General features: G+C 43.5%; 1 protein-coding gene across 2 annotated transcripts; it reads left to right on the plus strand.

Moving 5' to 3' along the window:
* Window positions 1-132: 132 nt before the first annotated feature.
* On the plus strand, window positions 133-2,115 carry LOC307247528 (uncharacterized protein). 2 transcript variants are annotated; one of them, XM_080023689.1, is made up of 7 exons: window positions 133-271; window positions 418-535; window positions 634-803; window positions 903-1,000; window positions 1,359-1,486; window positions 1,577-1,627; window positions 1,882-2,115. In XM_080023689.1, exons 1-7 carry the CDS (start codon window positions 134-136, stop codon window positions 1,989-1,991), a joined length of 813 nt encoding a protein of 270 aa, XP_079879815.1. In that variant the 5' UTR covers window position 133; the 3' UTR covers window positions 1,992-2,115. The 2 variants fall into 2 exon arrangements, with proteins under 2 accessions (XP_079879815.1, XP_079879816.1); XM_080023690.1 differs by lacking the exon at window positions 1,577-1,627.
* Window positions 2,116-21,625: the final 19,510 nt, after the last annotated feature.

The following is a 21,625-nucleotide window of genomic DNA, read 5'->3' on the forward strand; positions in this document are numbered from 1 at the left end:
ACTGACTCCAAAGCCTGGGTGTGAACCATAGAAATGCTCTCATGGGCCAGAGCAAGACCTGGGTTCTCCACGGCTGGAGGGAGTGTGTCTGGAGAGAAGCCTCCGCATCCTGCTGTTCTACGGGAGCCTGGACATGCTGCAGTGGGAGCTGTTCCTTGGGACGCACAGGCTGGACTGGGAGCTGGTGGAGATGGGCGGATACAGCCTGAAAATGGAGGAAGACTACTTCAGCGTGGAGATCCCCTTCTCCGATCCTGGCATGATCTTCGAGGTGAGAAAGTTAGGGGGCCGGGCGCCATTTAAAAAGATCCAGTACTGATCCCAGGTCTGTAACAATACTTTCCTCAATTCAGGTTCACATTTGACAACAGCTGAAAATCCTTCATATTGAGTGTTTGTGGTTGCCTTGTCTTGTAGGAGCTGACCTTGCGCGGCGTTGTTGCCCGAGTGGAGGTGTCTGTGGTTGATGTGGACTCTCTGGAAGAGCAAGGCAGTCTTGTCCAGCGATGCACCTTCCCCGTCGGAGAGCTGCTCGGTACTTTCACTCAAAAAAAAATCGAAACGGCATTGGTTGGTGGCTGCTGATACTGCACGTGTGTTGGCCGTGAGTGCAGTCTGCTTGTCTCTCCACAGTGTGCTTGCCAGAGGGGAGGATCGTGGCAGTGGTGGACACCACCCACACCATTCCACCTGGTCGGCCCAACCGGACCACGCTGGCGGACCCCAGCTGCGTCCCCCTGGAGACGGACAGCGCCAGGGCTCTATTCAGCTTTAACGTGGACACCTGTGGCACAACCGTGACTGTGTGTTGATGCCTTCATTATCCTGGTGTGGTTTTGTTGATCTGAGGCTTCATGGTCATCCTTACTAATTGTGGGACTGTTTTTGTTTTTTAAATTCAGACTGAGGGAAATGTCCTTGTGTATGAGAACCAGGTGCGATACCTCCAAGACTTTCTGCCTTCGGATGATCCCGTAATACACAGAGATTCAGCTTTCAGGTGCTAAACTGGCTCAATACCTGATTACTATAGAATTATTCCATAAGTTATGATATCAGGTTCATCTAAATAGATTATAACAGGGGTTCCCAAAGTGTGTGTGTGTGTGTGTGTGTGGCACCACGGATCCCCCACACTTCCTTCAAGGATGCCTAGGGGCCACCGACCTCAGTTTGGGAACCCCTTCTGTCTTTTACATGAGGCCGATTTATTTGAAGTCATAAAATAACTTCAAATTGTGCACATAAGCAATTCTGATGGTTTGTCCGTGTGCTGACGAGCGCCTTGAATTTAGATTAAATCCCAGTGCTTTGGGAGAAGCGATCACAAGTTGCTGATGTATGTCGTCTCGTCTCAGGCTGACCATTCAGTGTCGCTACCCTGCAGACAGTAACCAGACCATGTCCCTTCGATACCCCCTCAACTCCACGCTGCAGCTCCCGCCTGCGCAAGGCCATCGCACGCGTAGAGAAGCCAACAGCAAAGGTGTGTGTGTGTCCCACATTACTACCGAACTGTGAATGAGATGTATTTAAATGACATTGACCTTTTCAACCCCTCCATTAAAAAAAAAAGGACAGTGGAAACCAAGGGTCATTTTGAGCAGATGGAAAACACTTTGGCAAGGTACACTGTGTTGAACTGGACTAACAGTCATTATGATGTGCTTAAAAATTTGTTAAAAACTTGGCTGTGTGGTTAATAACACTTTTCTGGGGTGTGACAAACTCATTTATTTACACACACTTTAATCTTGGGGATTTGTATTTATTCAAACATGTATACATAACATTGTATTAATACCATTTTCATTATTGTATAATAACAATCTTGTACATCTCAACTCTCTTAAAGCTTAGTTTTATTCCATCCCCTGTCAGGATCTTTGTCTACCCTCTGGATTACCTGGATCCTGGCTTCCATTCTACTGCTGACTCTATTCCTTTATCTGAAAATTGCTGCAGCTCAATGTCTAGATCTATCACAATGAATAATTCAATGTGTAGGTTTTTCTGTTTTTTTTTTTTAGGTCATGTATCTTGTGTAACGACAGGGTATGGCCTATTTACCTTGTATACATGTTGAAAATAAAATCCTGTTTTCCTCAGCATAAATTGTATACACACATTAGATATAATATAAGGCCAAACTGACTTTCACACCTTTTGATTTATGTACTCGAATGAATAACTTAGTTTGACCTTCACAAATATCTTTTACTTATCAAATTGTTGCAGTAATTACACATAAGAATGACAATCTCTGGTGCTAGAGAAGTATAATGACAAGTTAAAATAACTGAGCTTAATGTGTCAATGTTTGAGAAAATGTGTATTGCATAAGAGGTATTGGTAAAGTACTGGAGACAAGTTTATCGAGGTTTTTGCTGATTAGCCAGTGTAGTTTATAGGGGCGTTCAGACTGTGTCAGCAGTAGTGCTGAAAATTTGAAAAAGGGCATTTTTCAGAACATTAACGTTAGATGTAAAACTTGGGACTCGTGCTGGGGTGTGACGGTTCAGACGCAACATTGAACCACGGCGCCTGAACCCATCACACTACAGGATCCAACATTGGAGAGGATCGTCAATGACATGGTTAAAGCTAAACTCACCTTATATGAGGGGTTCAGTAAAGTATGTAGATCAACAGGGTTGTGCAGTCAAATTTCAGGGCCGAGGCCAAAACCTCAGAAGAGATACTTTTTGTCGGTGGAAAGGGTCTGCGGGGGGGGGCAGGATATGGTTGCATTTTTCGGTAGCATTTTCTCAAAGAAAGGGGATCCTATCGGGCACTGAACACTCAAGCGTAGGGGCACTGACACATTTCAAAGCATCAACTGAACCATTTATTCACATTTGTCGACCACATTTCTTTTGTGCCCCCGGCCTTGAATCACCCTTTTCTCCTGCCGTAGGGGCACTTCACAGTACTCTACTGTAAGACACCGGTTTGCAGCCGACTGTCCAGCAGTGGGGCTCAGTGAACATTTACTGGTTTTGAATGTGTTGCCCAATTCCTTCCTGTAGAAAAGATGGCATGACTATTCGTTAAGGTAGAACCAGTGACCCATCACACACTATCGCCATTTAATACTCCCAATGACTAGATGTGATGTTGGCCAATATTGTATCCATGTGCTGAATGGGTGACTTCATGAGCGATTTTAAATTTATGTGAGAAACAGAACACTAGGTTCCATTTTATGGTTGTGCAAACAAGGCCATATTGCACAGATTGTCTTTTTAAACAGATCACTGAAATGGTTGGTTGCACCACAGTTTATTTTGCTGCCTTTTAAAGCCAATATTTGAGTGAACCAGAGACTGAAATTAGAACATGCAAGCAAAAATTGTAGTTTAGTGAGTTATGTTGAATAGCCGACTACAGACCCATTACAAAAATAAATGTATGCACGCACCCTAGTGTAACAACTAATATTATCACAATGTCTATTATGTAGGAGACAATGTCCAAGGAATATCAATTAGGCTACAAAATAACCGAAAGTGTGTAAATCATACAAGGTTTTAAATTTTTTTCTCATGCATTCCTTGAATGTCGCCTGAACATAATCCCATTGACACAATCCATTCATATAGTAAAATCTAAAAATGATAAATACTAAACTGGACAATGTGATCACTACTAGTCTACGTGATGTAATTCATATGTGGCTTTTGTCGACAGAAGACAGACCTAACCGTGTAGGTCTCCCGGTCAGCACTTCAAGCTGGGACAGTCCTGTCACACCCTGTGATCGTCCTCGCATTCCAGTCATAACTAATGGCAGGGAGACACTCAGTTGAGCTGACCTTTTCTGGGATTCCATTAAGAAAAACATGTCAATTATCAAGAAAATATTTGAACCGTGACAAAGCGTCAGCTTGATAAGCCTGCATTATCCTAAGCACAATCATTGTTTACTTCATTCTCTAACACACCCTTCTTTTTGACAAATGGTACTTACCATATGTCAAACAAGTAAAACAATGAAAAAACTAGTGGGAAGGATACAGCTCAGTACAAACAGTACCAAGCGGCTCTGCCACTCCAATATTTCAGTGCAGGAGGCCTTTGAGTAGAGGAAAACCAAGGTTAGGGAGGAATCCTGTGTCCTCATCTGTGGAGGAGAAAACCATCATTAGAGAAGAGCAATATAGGGTACGGTGGCTTTGTTGGCTGCATTTGCGCCAACATTTCCTGTAGAGATGGGGTCAAGTACATACATGTGAAGAAATGAACCCAAATAGGAAGATTAAAATGGGGGGGGTTATGATATCAAAACATTAAACAGATGTTCTGTATATCTCATCAACACAACCGCTTGTACAAAAGATAGACAAACACTGTTTTCAACAGAAAACAGATGAGGGACAGAAAAACCCAACAAAAACCCTCGTTGTCATACTCGTGAGTTCAAATCACCGTAGTTGAACCTTTCAAGAACTTCAGTAGCGAGATCCGGGGGCGGGCGAAGCCCCAACGGCTATCGCTGTCAAGCAGTCATGTGAATCTCCATAAGAGGGGGGAAGAGAAGTTGGAGTTAACAAAAGTGAAAGTTGCACATGTTGATGATGGAGAGGTGTTGCCTGAGAGAAATGAGCCGGTTTGCTTTGTAGCAAGATAACGGCAACAGCTTGTAATCAAGCCAATAACCCCGGCACCAAGTTTCCGAGCATAGTAGGCAACAAGACATTATTCATCTCCATAAGATTGCAACAACATAGTAAACATAAACCCATCTCCCTCATCCACAATTAAATAATCCAGCAAACCCAACATGGAGCTGGTGCAAAAGCTTGTTTGAAAAGCAAAAACTCAAACAATGAATGTTCTTTTCCGAAAAAATTGAGAGGTTATTTGGCATTTCCAATCAAGTTAACCTTTTTTTTTTTTTTTTTTTTTAATATATGTATAATGACAATAACATAGCCAGCACTCAAATTGAGACCATCTAAAACCTAGAGGGGCAATCATTAACATTTGCAAATCAATGAAGCAATCTCTGTGCCTAATTCTGTTTCTACTTAATATTTTAATTTACTAACTATTCAAACCTATTCAAAAGTTATTTAATTTAAATTTGCCAATATTCTTATGAGAACTTCGTTTTTCTGAGAGAACATTATATCATCCGTATAGTATCAGGATAGACAGATTGCTAAAACAATGGCTGAGAACATACAGAAGCAGCCACCATGGTTATCACATAGATATCATTTTTCAGCAGGACTTCAGGTGGTCAGTCACTCCACAGCTCTCAGTTGGAGTATAAAATTCCGATTGCAGTCATTGAGTTTGATGTTTTGTCTAATGCAGTGACATCACCATATGCAGGTCCAAAGGAGCACAGTTGATGAGGCTCCTCTACTGCGCAAAACATATCTTTCAATTGTGCGTTCGCCGTACTTGGAGGCCAAACACCTCATGTTCGCTGGTGGAGAGGAGGAGCAGCAGAAAATATCCCAAGTTATTCAGCCTGACGTTGGCCAAACTGGATCTCTGTATACAAGGTCTTCACAGACCTTCCTGGAAATGCAGGAGAGGGCATGTCTCTCAGCAGGATATCAGAAAAATAGGAATGTCCTTTGGGCCTGTGTGAAGCCCTGGGGCGCTTAATGTATTTGTTCTCAGATTATATCAAAGGAGAGGTCTACCACTGTAGAAAGCATTGTCATAAAGATAATTACTCCAGGGTTCTTTGACAACAGTGTCCCTGAGTGAAGCACAGTAATCATTAACTCAGCTTCTGAACATTGCTTCAACAACTAGGTAAATTTAGGAGACTGTCATATTTAAATAAGAACTAATCAAAATGATTCTGGTTCTATAAGCCACTCTATAATATCTGATGCTAGAATACACGTTTACGATGAAGCTCAATATGAGGTAGAGAGCTAAATTCAATCGAGGTATTTCCATTTAGAAATGCTTCCATGCATTTCATCTCAAAATAATTCAAACGGAGCCCATTAAATCAAATTTGCAAATCGGTTAAATACAAATAGCAATAATATCAATAATTTACAAGGACCTCTGAATGCTGGACATGTTATGGCCTGACTCAATTGTAGAGTAATTCTCTTTGACAAATCCTGTTGTCAATCCTTCAGGTCTTCCCAATCAGACGCAGTCACAACTACACTGGTCAAAACTGCAGCCAGTGGATTCCTGCTTAAAACTGTAGAAATAAAACACTGAATAGACCGTTGGTTAATCCATCAATACACAACATTAATCGATCCACAAGATAACTTAAATTTAAAAATTTTCACATTTATTTTAGTGTTTCAATTTTTAGTAGGCGAAGGTTCACAATCCATTACCTCTGTAGTGTACAAAACAAAACAATTATTCCTCTTTGTTAAACTACTTGCTAGTTTTATACTGTATGTCAACAGCAACCTTATTCATTGTAAAATCAAGTTTATTTCTGGAGTTAAAAAAATGCTGTTCGATTATACTTAAACAATTACCAGCTTTACTGAAAAAAAAAAAAATACAAAAAAAACTAACCGGTAAGGATTTGAAACACACACTATTGAATATCACACCGAAACTGACAATTCACTCATGCAATATTACTATTTATTGTTTAATCTATACTATTTACCTATTTATCATATCCTTTAATTTAGAATTACCAATTTATTAATGCTTCATGCCAGTGTGCCAATTCGTTACCGCTGCTACTGATTTCAACCGGCAGATCACTTTGACACAAGAACGCAAAAAGGAAAAAAATAAAGTAAATCTAAAAAGAATAACTCAAACTTTATAAACCAAAAACGAATGCATTCCAGCTGCTACTACGCATCTATTTTTTCCAATTTATATTGATCAATTTGGAATGCTTTGCGATAAAATCTATTAACAGAGCACAAACTGGAGTTCTGAAAACAAGAGCTCGCCATACTCCTTACCTTACCAAAGTCACATTAATGAACCATCAGGCACTTTTTCCAGCAACTTTATATATGCTACAACTCACCACTATGGTCAACATCACAATCATTTCTCTAAACACAATCCAACAGTTCAAACCGTTCAATATCTATTCTCTACTTAAGCATAGACTGTTGTTAACTGGCACTTTAATGTTAATTTAGTCTGCTAAACACCACTAGTAAACCATAATCACATACTTCACCATTTGACTACAAGTTCATTCAGTCCTGCAGCTTCCTCTGCTGAACCAATATTTTACTAAAATGACTTATAAAACTCACTTTGCGCCAAGTTCCATCCTTAACAAAGAATCCCAAATGCATTGTGGCAATTTTCATTGCCCTTCAAATCAACTTCCATAATCCTTTCAGTCTATCAACCAACTTTACAGCTCTCACCTTTTTTAATGAATTTAAAGTATCCTTTCCAGCAATCCTACCAGATATTTAGATAACACTTTTACACCAAGGACTCGTGTGAAACTAGTTTGACATGTTATGTACAACACACCACGCTTATCTTGCATTTGCTTGTTTTGAAATTTTTTATCAGGGAGGTGGCTAAACAAAGCCCAAGAAACTGATAGAATCTCTCCAAATTCATCCATCTCTCCAAATTCATCCATATGTGCTCCAGAGTGATCTATTGGCCAGGCGGTCACACTAAAACTAGTTAGAAAGTAAGTCGCATAGCTGGATTATCAGTACCAAAAGAGTAAGTAAGCTAAAAAAAAAAAACCCGACATGTTTGTATACATATGAATGTATTTTATTTATAAATCTTTTTCCTGAGTCACATGAGAGTTGTCTATTGCCAAACCTGTGTCCCAATACACCGCACGACCAACAGGATTGGACGCCAACCTGTGTCCAATACACCACATGAACAGGTGGCTTTCTTCATTATAAATTTTTTTACAAAATGTGTTTCTCCCCGACCCTCACTTTTGCTACTTGGGAGCAAAAGTACAATTTGGCTTTCTTCCCCTCAATGCTTTTGCCAGGAGGGGGTCAAGAATAATTATGTATTCAATAATGTAGACTATTGTTTCATAACAAATAAAAAAACCATGGTTCTCTTGATCGATTTGAAGTTTCCATTTAGTTTAATAGTGATAAAATAAAAAGTGGCAGCAGTTAGAAATCCTTTAGTTCCTGGAAAAAGAACAAAACACCACATTAGTTGACACACACAGTAAAAGACAACATTTTGACAGTAAATCTGACCTGTTGCCAAGCTTCTTTGATGGGGTTGACAACCTTGATGACAGGGTTGAACAGGCCTGTGTAGTCTTGCAATACCGCTGGTGGATGTGCTATACTGTGCTTGATAGTGGGGATCAGTAGTTCATGGTGGGGAACTAGCGTACAAAGAAAGGAGTGTCAGGCATCCAAATACAAAGAATGACTGGGAACTCCAGTGTCATTGCAAACCTTCAGCGGGGAGTGTGGCATGGATGATTTTGCCAAATCCGGGGAAATCCGATTCAAACCTGTGAAGCTGGAACAAGCGATATAGCCCAGACAAATGATAGCGGCACTGCACTGTCACCCTGAAGGAGGAGATTCTAGTCATTGCATTTAAGGGAAAATATTTGTAAGAGGACGCTTAAGGGGCTGGGACGCACCTGTCTGTAGCATTCTTGGTCATAACTGATCCTCGCAAAGTAAGAGACTTCTGGTTTAGTACAATCTCGTTTTCATAGATGACATGACCCTTTCCAAGCTGGATGATTACAGAGATCACTGATTAAAACATTAAAATACTAATTAGAGTCTCACTTGTGGGAATTCTGTTCCTTACCTTTACTCTAGTTCCACAAGTATTCACCCTGAACGAATAAAGCACCCTGTTGTTATCTGCTTCTTTAGGGCCACATGTGTTGTCCAGGAGGGTTGTTCTGGATGGGATTTCACCACTAGGGATGGCCAAGGAAACATCTGTGACTACAGTCACCTTCCCGTTAGGTGAGCACACTGGAAAGAAAAGTAAGCCATGTCAACTGCTGCCCCCTCACCTGAAAAGAAAGTACTGAACAGCCACCTACCAATGAGTTCATGAGATGGAAATTGGCATGTTTTGGCAATTGAGCTCTGCTCAACCAAGGTCTTCCGGTCACGTACATTGAGCTCAAATGTGCCAGAGAAAGTTTCCAAACCTATGTTCTGCATTTAGGATCAAGAGACAATAAACACAACACCCATGTGTACGCCTTTCAGAAAATTTGCCAGACAGTCATCTTACCTCATAAATAAAACCATATGTGAGGAGAGGCACAGTCAAAAGAATACTCTGGGTGTCGTTACTCAGGCTGTATCCCTGCTCAGCTGCAAACTCTGCAGTCAGTGGGTATGGGCCGATGAACACCTCCCACAGGTAGTCAAAAGGCCTGTGGTCTGTTTTGAAGCTGATGCCGTGCTCAGAACACACTGCCTCATAGGCTGGGGGAACTGTTAACAGCACAACAGTCAGTTCTGAGCAACAGCCATGTTTAAATCTGATGAGGGTGTCATTTCACTTACAAACATTGGTCATCAAGGCAACAACTGAGGTATTGTGAGAGAAGCGCTGCATCTGTGGTCGAGTAATCAGCATATAGTTGATGTCCAATGTATATTTTAGGATTCCCTCTGTGGAGAGCTAGGAAACAAATATTTATCAATGGCTGAACAGGTGATCCAAATTGATGAAACAAGGTCTCTACAATTACCTGCTTGGTAACAAGTGGGTCGTCAAAGTGCACCTTCAGAGTGTAGCCGTGGGTGTAATTATAATGAGAGACTGATGACAGACTGTGGCTGCTGGTGTTCTGGAATGGCATTCTGAAGTCTTGGCCATTCAGACGCACAGCCACCAGCGCTACATCGTCAGTGAAGTCCCCGAGGTAGATGGTAAACATCTGTTCTTCCATAATAGTTTCTGAGGAAAAGCGGTTTTGGATTACCATCAGTCATGCCGGCAGAAGCCAAGTCAACATGTGTACCAACTTACGGTTTACAGAGGAGTAAGGGCGAAACATCAGTGGTGTACTGAGTGGTCTGTACAGACGAAGTCTTGTTTCTGCATGATGCTCATCTGTGAAGAGTTGCTCAAAATAGAGGTGGAAGATGTAGTACTCTTGATACAAGTTGTCCATCACAAAGCTCTGGTGGGGGGGGGGGGAAGAGTCAAAGAAGCTATTGCAGCAATGTTTTTATAGAGAGGCTTTTCTTCTGACCTTCCTGTATCCTCCCTCTGCATCGTAGGGGATGCTGACGTGGGTCAGAGAGCCATGTGTTTCAATGCCGTAGCCCCTCTGTTCCCTTATGGGCTGTTCCAGGAGGAGACCATTGGCACCCATGCTTACGCGTTTCTGCAAGAGACGGGACCCACTGGTCTCCAGAGGGGTCATTTGTGGAGTCTCCCACACCAGACTACTGCCATTGTAGACGCCCACATCTGCATGATTAACCAGGTCAGTAACTCACTTAATTCCCTGTATTTGAAAAGCCAGATGCACATGTTACACAGAACTTACACATTGAGCAAGCAGCCACTAGGTCTACCATGAGCACTGCCCAGCTTTGTCTTGCAAAGACAACTGGATGAATGACCTCTACGGGCACACCATCCACCTGGAGAGAGCATAAGGTTTCCATTCCATAATAAAAACACAGCATACCTTGTTCTGTTAGTTTCATAGCTTACTGTGGCTTTGAATGCGTGAGCCTGTCCATAGGCTGTACGGAAGATGATCCTCCCAGTTGTCATGGCAAGCATGTAACCCTTTTCACGAGCCTCAGAGAAAGTTACTGGAGCCAGCTGCTGCTCATCCATTTTAAACATCACCTGCCATTCTGAGGTGGCAGACATGTGAGCCTGGGGGCAACAGGAGTATACAGTAATTTAAAGAATTTACACGAGAACAAATCAATGAAAACAAAGCTTCAGGAATTCAATTCTTACAGTTGTGAGTGCAGCATTCCAGTCCTCTTTCCCAGCCCCTATAGGGCAAGTCATGTCACTCATCACAGACACCTGCAGCAGAGCCACAATCTGTTAGTCTCAGACAAGTCCCCCAGTAGCAGTGTGTAATCTGTCAGCACTTACTTCCATGTAGTGCTCCTCACAGCTCACCTCCCTGGGAGACCAGGGGAGCGAGAGAGAACAAGTCTTCTTCAGAGCATGGGTCACCTCCTTGCCTTCTCGGGTTCCAATCAGGTTGAAGTTGAACGTGAACATTTTATCATCCTACAAGAGTTAAGGTTGGTGTTCATGTACTACATGCACCCGTTTAAGGTTGACGCAATAGTCCTCACGCATACCTGGTTCTCAGCATGACAGGAGAAGTATGAAGCACGAAGTTCAACATGACCGGGGAGAGGGAAGACACTGATGCTGTAGCCACATTGTGCTGCATACTCCTCTGTGATGGGGTAGACGCCTGTAGCATCTGGTAAAGAACATTAAGGATCACATCATGCCAGTGAACTTCAAGGTCTCGATTCAAAATGAGTCAATTACAGCACAACTTACCAACCGCCTCGAACTTAAGGTCGCCACTGAAGGAGGGGTCAACGGCAATACGCAAGTACCGATCCTGACACGTCATGGAGTACACACCTTATGGGAAGACGGGTTTGAGGACAGGTAGGAACAGCTTTAATAAAGTGTAGACCAAGTGTTTTACCTGTGACACTGGTACAGTCCCCGCTTAGCCACACCATCAGGAAAAAGGACACCCTTTATGGAAAGAAAGAGCCAGTTATTAAAAAAAAAAAAAAAAAAAAAAAAGTCATCATACAAGAACTGAACAAATTGTTTCGAGTTTATCATGCACATTTTAAGGGCTCCTACCCAAGCCAAATCCCAAAAGCCATAACAGATACTGTCGTTCTGCTACTGACGTAGGTGCCCACAAGCCGAGGAACTCCACCTGCTTACACAGCCCTAGCCAAACTGACAGCTGAAGGACAAGCCTTTCACCTACAGAGTTTTATAGTCTGATGTTGTGGCCATTCAACAGAACAAAGCTGTGATCAATTGAGCTAATTAGGTAAAGGTCCGGCACCTTAAAATAATCCTTACCATAAAATAATAAATATTACCATTACCCTTTTTGCGATGTTTTGACGCTTAGAATCTGATAATTTGCTAGAGGACATAGAGGACCCTTAGTTGATGATGTAATTTATCACACCATTTATCACAAAATTATTTTCGGTCTGGAAAAGCACATCGTTTGCAACTTTAAAGAGTAACATGCAATGTATAAAATAAATATATGCATGCAAATTGCATTCATTTTCAAGCTTGTTATAAGGCATCTATTCAAACCCACATACACACACACACACACACACATTTATTTATATATAGTTTAACATTATAAAATCATGAGGAATTTTAGTTTTTAAGACTTGCAAAATTCATAAACATAGGTGTGAACTTGATTGCAGTTTTCAGTCCTTGGAGAAGTACTACACTCCCCACAATCCTAAAATATAACAGCGACGTCTCTGATTGGTGGAGCTCGCTGTTACCATGGAAATGTTTACTGCACTGGCTGATGGGTACATTACAATTTTCAGCCAGGCTTGCAAATGCTGATATTTAAATCCAGTTAAAGTGTTTCTATGAATGTAATATATATGAGGGTATGACCCTATATCCCTATTCTCACCCAATCTTGAATTTGATAGACCATTCAGAGAAGGAGCGAAACTAGTATCCCGCATTTATTTCGTGCTAGTCAGAACAAAATTTAAACCCATGCATTTAAAATGTTAATAGATCCATGACCCCCCTCCCCGTGGTAGAGTACATTTGCCAGGCGTTAGTTTTGGTTTTAGTGTACGTATTTTCACCCCCACTCCTTCCCCATGGCCCCCGCTCCTAAAGTCGAAGAAAATCTCATTTTTTATTTTTTTTTTACCTGTGCTGTCAGCATGCTGGGCGTACAACACAACGTATTTGTGCCATTGCATCTAGCACAGAGCTAGTCTGCAAGTGGAGTTTAACTTCTCAACCTGCAATACCACTTTTTATTCATTCTTTAATCATCAAGAACTGTTGCAATAACTCTGTCCTGTGGATGACCTGTAGGATGACAAGAACACAGCTTTTTGTTACACAGAACTGCCACCAATCCCCCTCTTTGGAGAACGATCTTACCAAGTTTTGGTCTATAAACAACTAATCACTACTCCAAGATTGGGAGAATCACTGCGGACGAGACAAATAACCATAGAACCAAACAACAATCTGTACATGGAAAAACATAAACATTGAAATGTCGGATGACAACATGTATTAGTATGTAGTATGAGTTAATTAAAAAGTCCAGGAAAACTGGAACAGAAATTGGGCACGTAGCCTCTTCCTGTCATAGTTATGGCAGTAAATGAGGGAGAAAAGGAGAGGGATGTTACGAGGAGGGTGTTGGTGGGTGTGTTCAAAGCACACCTACTCCCTGTCTGGGATGAGTGTGTGTGTACCGATGAGTGAACGGGACTTGTCTCAATTGGTTCTGGTGTATGAGGTCGGTATTATATTGTAGCGCCTCCGAGCAGCGGAAAAGGCCTCGAAGCCACCCCTGGATCCCGCAGCCGTACAGACCCCCTCGACTGCAGGGAAGCCCCGAGCGTGCTGCCCTGCAGGCGGGAGTGGGAGCCAGCGGAGCAACACTCACACACGGCCCCGAGGAGCATAAACCAGTTTCAGAGAGCGCAACGGGACCCTGCACGCCCGAGGCACAAACATACAACCCACCCCCACATGCAGACACAAGCTGCAGGCACAGAATGCAGACACCAGTCACAGACCCGGAGTAAGGTCCCACACTGACAGGCCCACACCCTGCCCGAACCGCCCACCTCACAGGCCAGCCGGCGGGCACCAACACACTGCGCAAAGAGGAAAGAGTGGAAAAAAAAAAAATCTGATTTTATTCAATTAGGTTGTAAAAATCCAACTGCTACAATAGCAGGGTTGGATTTTTAAGTGCCATCTCATGGACATAATAGAGTGCGGTAGAAACTGTGATATGTTGCTTGTTAATTGTTTGTAGCATCGGCTACAGTCATTTGGATCATCATTAATGTGATTGTGAATGCTGTGCAGATAGAATGTCCAAAAGAGGCCTACTTGCTGTCACAATCTTCTGAATTTGAGTAATGGCAGGCATCTTTCACCGATGCATTGCTTTGGTCTTGCTTTACTCTTCACTGATTATGACACAACCTTTGAACTTTCTGGCTAAGCAAAACAGAAGGAAAGGATGATTACCCTATGGACAGCATAAAAAGCAGAGTTTTTGAACAGTTTTCACTGTGTAAAAAGCAGCATTTAAATGTACCTCACTAGAGCGCCGTAAAAATTGAAGTATTTTAACGAATAAAAGTGTTTTTTCAGCCGTTTTAATGTAAATCGTGTTAAAATAGAGCCGAAACTTGGCACTAAAGGCTTTCTATATTTCTGCTCCACATGCACAAATACCGTCCCCCGAGCACAGTGCTATGACGAGCGCGAGCGACCCTCCCTACACAGTTGCAATTGCTCAACACTCATTCGCTCAAGTTGACTTTTGAGAAGTAGTAAATGGTGTAATAATTTGTCAAAAACTTTTGTTCTTAATAGTTCAAAAAGCCTTGTTATATAATTCACCATTGGCCATTTCAATTATCCACTTTCAAGCCGAAGCGTGATACAGGTCTCATCTGCTTTATTGGAGTAGGGGACGGAATAGACAGTGGGTGATGTCTCCTTCGATTGGTCACTTTAAATACTATAGAATGTATCAGAAGTAGTTAAAATGCACAATGATTGCATATGTCCAATGTGAAATGTATTAGTTATTTTTGTTTTCAAAAAATGTATAAGTTAAGAAATAAATCGATCCAAACAAAAGCAAAAAGAAAAGCAAGAAACCTTAAGAAAGCTCTCAAAAAGACAATCCCTTTCTAACCCCCTTAAATGCATACATTGACTGATTTCATTGTATAAATTAATAGTATTTTATACTCAACTGCTTCCCAGATACACCATTGTGATATTTGGAGGAGTGGTGGTGATGGTTTCTGCAGAAAGGTAATGGACTGCTACAAAATTTTAGTAATTCCACACGCCATGCACTGGCGTACTATACTGTACCAGCATGGACCAGTGCCTTGGTAAACATTGTGAAGTCTGTAAACACACTTATATGCTTTGATTAATCATCAGTTAAAATATGTATATAGCCAGTGACAGTGATGCACACGGAATTTAGGAACAGAGGGTTTTATTCAAAATACTGCCTGGTCCTGAAACGTACGGGAGGGTATGCCTCCGATCCTGGATCTATACACACTGAATCGCCACATAGCGACTCACCCATTTCGTATGCTCGCCGTGAAGGTGTTGCTATGGTCAATCGGTAAGGTCATTTTTTGAGCAAGCATCGACCAGAACGGCGCCACCTTCCACGTCCCGAAAGCACCGAAACACAGGAGATTCCTCCATTACAACTACACTGGATTACCATTTGGCTACAAGCTCGCTCTGCAGGTGTTTTCCCGCTGTCAGCACTGCTGCCGCTGCATCGTCAAGGTGTCAGGATCCTGACAAATCTCGACGACCTCCTGATCCTAGCTCCCGCCATGGAGCTAGCAGCTGCTCATACCAAGCTTGTGATTGCTCACCTCAGAGACTTTGGGTTTGTGATAAATTGGGAGAAGAGCACTTGCATACCCAGCCAGCAGGTGATCTATCTGGGATTGCAGTAAAACAGCGTGCAAATGACCGAACCACAGAGAGCGGACATTAGAATATGTCCTCCCTCAGACGTATTCAGGTGGGCCACTCCGTGACTATAATGGCCATAATGAGGCTGCTCGGGATGCTGGTGGCAGCCCACAGGGGATTGCCATTAGGTCTTTAAAACATGCTCACTATCCAACGATAGTTGAAGGGCTCCGGTTGGACCCGCTGTCCCACCGACTACAGTTGCCGGCCGTTCGCAGCCTCTGAACAGAGACCTAGCCTACTGCTGAGAACCCCAGACCCTCACACAGGGCGTGCGTCTGGGTTGAGTCTCCTTTACGTACAGGTTTCCAGGGCGCCTCCCTGACGGGATTGGGTGGGACCTGCGGTGGTCAGGTGGTAAAGGATATGTGGCCCCAGTCCAAACACCACAACAACCTCCTGGAGAGAGAACTGTTCAGAACTGCAGCTTTCTCTGGTGACATCTTAACCATCCACACCACATCCTGGAAAGGCAGTGGGGTCTGATGGAATAACGTAAGCCCCTCACAGTGTCACTGTCAATCCACTGAGAAGCCACCACCTGGCATAGCACTTGCATGAAAGTAGAGCAGCCAGCTGGGGAGTGTTCACTTAGCACTCTTCCAGGTCCCTGACGACCCATGCCACCGCTGGCCCCAGCCTGGGGCCCATCATAAAACGGATGATCGCACACACCAGTGGAGTGCGATGCAGCCGTGGTGTGTAACCACGCCCGGTCCCTGGCCTCGCCTTTGGTCCAGGTGTAACATAAGAGGGTGAGATATTGAATCTTGAGCGGTCAGGAGACATTCTGTGACTGCCGTGCACCATGTGAACGCACCCTCTCCACTGATCTGGCCTCAATGTGTGCCTCAGGCTGAGGAGCAGCATTTCTTACGAGTGCTGCCCTTGCACAGAAAGGCTCGCTGGCCAATCAGCCATGAGTTAACCATGCTCCTTAGTCTGCCACATCCATGGGAATACCAAGGCACCCCACCGCGGAGGTGAGACCGTGGAAGCCTGCCTGGAGGGATTGGACCGGCAGCTTCCTGTAGAGGGAGTGGGCGGCGCAACAGAGGCTTAGTCCACGTCTGTCAGTTTGCCGCTGGGAAAGGTAAGACACCTGGACGGAGACTGGGGGCCCAGGAGAAGTTCTTTGTCCGTGATGGGGGAATTATTCTCCCTGTTGGTGGAATGGGGACACCTGCATCATCTCCATGATGGCCTGGGCCAGCAGAACATGTTCCATGAAGAACATGCTGCGGTGGGCCAGCTCAGCAGCCAGTATGGTATAGCAGGCTTTGCAAGAGCACATGCGCCCAGAAGATGTGCTCTTAGCATCTGCTGTGGGGATCACCTGTCACATAAGCACAGAGCTCTTGGCAAAGGTTTTGCCATCCTTGCGATGCTGAGGGAGAGTAGATCATGCTTGGCTCACGGTTAGAGTGCACTCAAAAATCAGTCACTTCTGAACTGAGAAAGATGAGGCAGGCACCATGAATACTTTCAGCAGTCCACTTATGTGGCTGATGTATAGAAGCGTAACCCCCTGATAGAACTTGGCATTAGTATTTAAACTGTATTATTCTTAAAAACAATCTTGTACATCGTAGAGTTGTTTTATTCCATGTCCTGTGAGGAACTGTCTGTGCGCCGGCTCACATTCTACTGCTGACTAGTCCGGTCTGAAAATTACTGCAGCTAGATCAATACGCCAGTGCATAGTGTTTTGTGCCCAGGTTCAAAGTCTGTTTTTCTTGATCAGGCATCTTATTGAGACAGGGCATGGGCTATTTACCTTACATAAAATGCTATTTTCCCCAGCACTTGAGTGTCACCTTTAATATGTGAAATTTTACTCTATGTTTACAATTCTTTAATTTATCAAACGGTGCAGTAATCAGACTGACAATCTTTAGTGATGCTAGAGTTTCACTGTGTTAAGCCAGAAATTAAAAGCAAAGGGTGTAGTTTAACTTCACACTACTCAAAGTTAGCTTCATTGCTGTGTTAACACAGTGACACTGCTAGTCCAGTGTTTAGAAAAATCAAAGTTACTGCAATGCCATACAAATGACTCACAGTAAACGGCTGTATACCCAAGCGTAAAGGCTCTGAAAGTAGTTCAAAGCTACATTGAACTAGTTTTGCATGGTCCTCTAAGCAAACATGTGGCCAACTGTTATGAACCCCCCCCCCCTCCAATAAAGGAATAAACTTGAGATTCTGTAGCATATCAAGATGCTTTACCCAATAGCTTTTGGGATAATTAGTTGCATTCAGTACAAGATTAAGAAACACATTTTTATTAAGCAGTTACAAAAAAATATTAAGTGGCAATTGTTAAAAGAGCTTCAGTTCCTGTAAAAAGAAACAAAATTTAGTTTTATAGATACAGTACAAGATTGTGTTCAGAGAGTAAATCTGACCTGTTGCCGAGCGTCTTTCTCCAGTCCTTGATTATGTTGAGGACCTTGATGTACCGAGCAGTGGGGCTGGACACAGTCGCATTGACTTGTTCCGGTGTGCGCAATACTGTGGTTAGATGTGCTGCACCGGTCTTTATAGTGGGGCTCCGTAGTTTTGGGTGTGGAGCTATCGTACAAAGAAAGGAGTGTCAAGAATTCAAGTACAGGGAATAGGGAACACCAGTGTCACTAACCGTCAGTGGCGAGATGGTTACGGATGATTTTGCCGATTCCGGTGAGGTCAGAGTCAAACCTGTGACCCTGGAACAAGCGATGCAGCCCAGAGAAATAATAGCTGCACTGTACAGTCACCCTGAAGGAGAAATTACAGTTAAGGCAAACCATTTGCAAGAGGAAGCTTAAGGGGCTGGGACGCACCTTCCTGTAGCATTCCTGGCCCCGACTGGTCTTGGACTAGTGGGGGACTCCTGGTTGAGTAAAATCTCGTTTTCATAGATCACACGATCCTTTCCAAGCTGGATGATGACAGAGATCACTGATTAAAACATTAAAATACTAATTAGAGTCTCACTTGTGGCAATTCTGTTCCTTACCTTTACTCTAGTTCCACAAGTATTCACCCTGAAAGAATAAAGCACCCTGTTGTTATCTGCTTCTTTAGGGCCACATGTGTTGTCCAGGAGGGTTGTTCTGGATGGGATTTCACCACTAGGGATGGCCAAGGAAACATCTGTGACTACAGTCACGTTCCCTTTAGGTGAGCACACTGGAAAGAAAAGTAAGCCATGTCAACTGCTGCCCCCTCACCTGAAAAGAAAGTACTGAACAGCCACCTACCAATAAGTTCCTGTGATGGAAATTGGCATGTTTTCACAATTGAGCTCTGCTCAGCCAAGGTCTTCCGGTCACGTATATTTAGTGCAAACGTGCCAGAGAAAGTTTCCAAACCCATGTTCTGCATTTGGGTTTCAAGAGGGACAATAAACACAAGGCCCATGTGTACACCTTCAGAAGATTACCTAGACAATTGTCATCTCACCTCATAATGCAAACCATGTGTGAAGAGAGGCACAGTCAAAAGAATACTCTGGGTGTCGTTACTCAGGATGTATCCCTGCTCAGCTGCAAACTCTGCAGTCAGTGGGTATGGGCCGATGAACACCTCCCACAGGGTGTCAAAAGGCCTGTGGTCTGCTTTGAAGCTGATGCCGTGCTCAGAACACACTGCCTCATAGGCTGGGGGAACTGTTAACAGCACAACAGTCAGTTCTGAGCAACAGCCATGTTTAAATCTGATGAGGACGTCATGTCACTTACAAACATTGGTCATCAAGGCAACAATTGAGGAATTGTGAGAGAAGCGCTGCATCTGTGGTCGAGTAATCAGCATATAGTTGATGTCCAATGTATATTTTAGGATTCCATCTGTGGAGAGCTAGGACACAAATATTTATCAATGGCTGAACAGGTGAGCCAGATTGATGAAACAAGGTCTCTACAATTACCTGCTTGGTAACAAGTGGGTCGTCAAAGTGCACCTTCAGAGTGTAGCCGTGGGTGTAATTATAATGCGAGACTGATGACAGACTGTGGCTGCTGGTGTTCTGGAATGGCATTCTGAATTCTTGGCCATTCAGACGCACAGCCACCAGCGCTACATCGTCAGTTACGCCCCCGAGGTAGACTGTAAACATCTGTTCTTCCATAACAGTTTCTGAGGAAGAGCGGTTTCGGGTTACCGTCAGCCAAGCCAGCAGAAGCCAAGTCAACATGTGTACCAACTTACGGTTTACAGTGGAGTAAGGGCGAAACATCAGTGGTGTACGGAGTGGTCTGTACAGACGAAGTCTTGTTTCCGCATGATGCTCATCTGTGAAGAGCTGCTCAAAATAGAGGTGGAAGATGTAGTACTCTTTATACAAGTTGTCGATCACGGCACACTGGGGAAAAAAAAAAAAAAAATAGAGTCAAATGCAAGCCATTGCGTCCATGTTTTGTAGAGAGGCTTTTCTTCTGACCTTCCTGTATCCTCCTTCTGTGTTGTAGGGGATGCTGACATGGATCACAGAGTCATGTGTTGCCATGCCATAGCCCCTCTCGTCTCTTATGGGTTGTTCCAGGAGCAGACCATTGGCACCCATGTTGACTTGTGTTGGTGAGAGGCCAGACACCCTGGTCTCCAGAGGGGTCATCACTTGAGGAGTCTCCCACACTAGACTACTGCCATTGTAGAAGCCATCATCTGCATATGATTGAACAAATCTACAACTCACTGCAGTCCCAGATATGGAAAAAGCCAAGTGCACATGTTAAATAGAACTCACACATTGTGCAAGCAACCGCTAGGTCTACCAGGAGCACTACCCAGCTTTGTCTTGCAAAGACAACTGGCTGAACCACCTCTACAGGTACACCAGCCACCTGGAGAGAGGGATCAAAAGGTTGCCATCCCAAAAAACTGCATACCTTGTTCTGATTGGTATCATAGTTTACCATGGCTTTGAATGAACGAGACCGTCCATAGGGTGTACGGAACACAATCCTCCCAGTTGTCATGGCGAAGACGTAACCCTTTTTATGAGCCTCAGCAAGAGTTATTGGGACCAGCTTCTGCTCACCCCTTTGAAACATCACTTGCCATTCTGATGTGGCAGATGCATGAGCCTGGGGGCAACAGGAATACAGATTGAAGTTGTTCACTCCCAGAACAAAGCATCACAATGAAAACAAAGCTTCAGGAATTCAATTCTTACAGTTGTGAGTGCAGCATTCCAGTCATCTTTCCCAGCCCCTATAGGGCAAGTCATGTCACCCCTCACAGACACCTGCAGCAGATCCACAATCTGTTAGTCTCAGACAAATCCCCCAGTAGCAGTGTGTAATCTGTCAGCACTTACTTCCATGTAGTGCTCCTCACAGCTCACCTCCCTGGGAGACCAGGGGAGCGTGGGAGAACAGGTCTTGGTCAGAGCATAGGTCACCTCCTTTCCTTCTTGAATTCCAATCAGGTTGAAGTTGAACGTGAACATTTTGTCATCCTACAAGAGTCAAGGTTGGTGTTCATGTACTAGATTTACCCGTTTCAGGTAGAAAATACAGTCCTCTCACATACCTTGTTCTCAGCGTGACAGGAGAAGTATGAAGCTCGAAGCTCAACATGACCAGGGAGAGGGAAGACACTGATGCTGTAGCCACATTGTGCTGCGTATTGCTTTGTGATTTGGTAGACACCTGTAGCATCTGGTAAAGAACATCCCAGATCAAGTCATTCCAGTGAACCTCAAGGTCACAATTCAAAATGAGTCAAGTACAGCACAACTTACCAACTGCCTCAAACTTAAGTTTGCCCCCACTGAAGGAGAGGTTCACGGCAATACGCAAGTACCGATCCTGACACGTCATGGAGTACACGCCTTAATGGAATATAGGCATAAGAACAGGTAGGGAACAACTTAAGTAAACTGCAGACTATATGCTTTACCTGTTGTGTCAGCGCATTTCCC

Source organism: Zeus faber, assembly GCF_960531495.2.
Source record: "Zeus faber genome assembly, chromosome: 22".
NCBI classification, from domain to species: Eukaryota; Metazoa; Chordata; class Actinopteri; order Zeiformes; family Zeidae; genus Zeus; species Zeus faber.

Excerpts from the sequence above, each read along its gene's own strand:
- LOC307247528 (XM_080023689.1), top strand. The coding sequence starts at position 134 with ATGCTGCAGTGGGAGCTGTTCCTTGGGACGCACAGGCTGGACTGGGAG. Across the intron at positions 272-417 it reads ATCCTGGCATGATCTTCGAG|GAGCTGACCTTGCGCGGCGT; the intron begins GTGAGAAAGTTA and ends CTTGTCTTGTAG. Across the intron at positions 1,487-1,576 it reads TAGAGAAGCCAACAGCAAAG|GACAGTGGAAACCAAGGGTC; the intron begins GTGTGTGTGTGT and ends TAAAAAAAAAAG.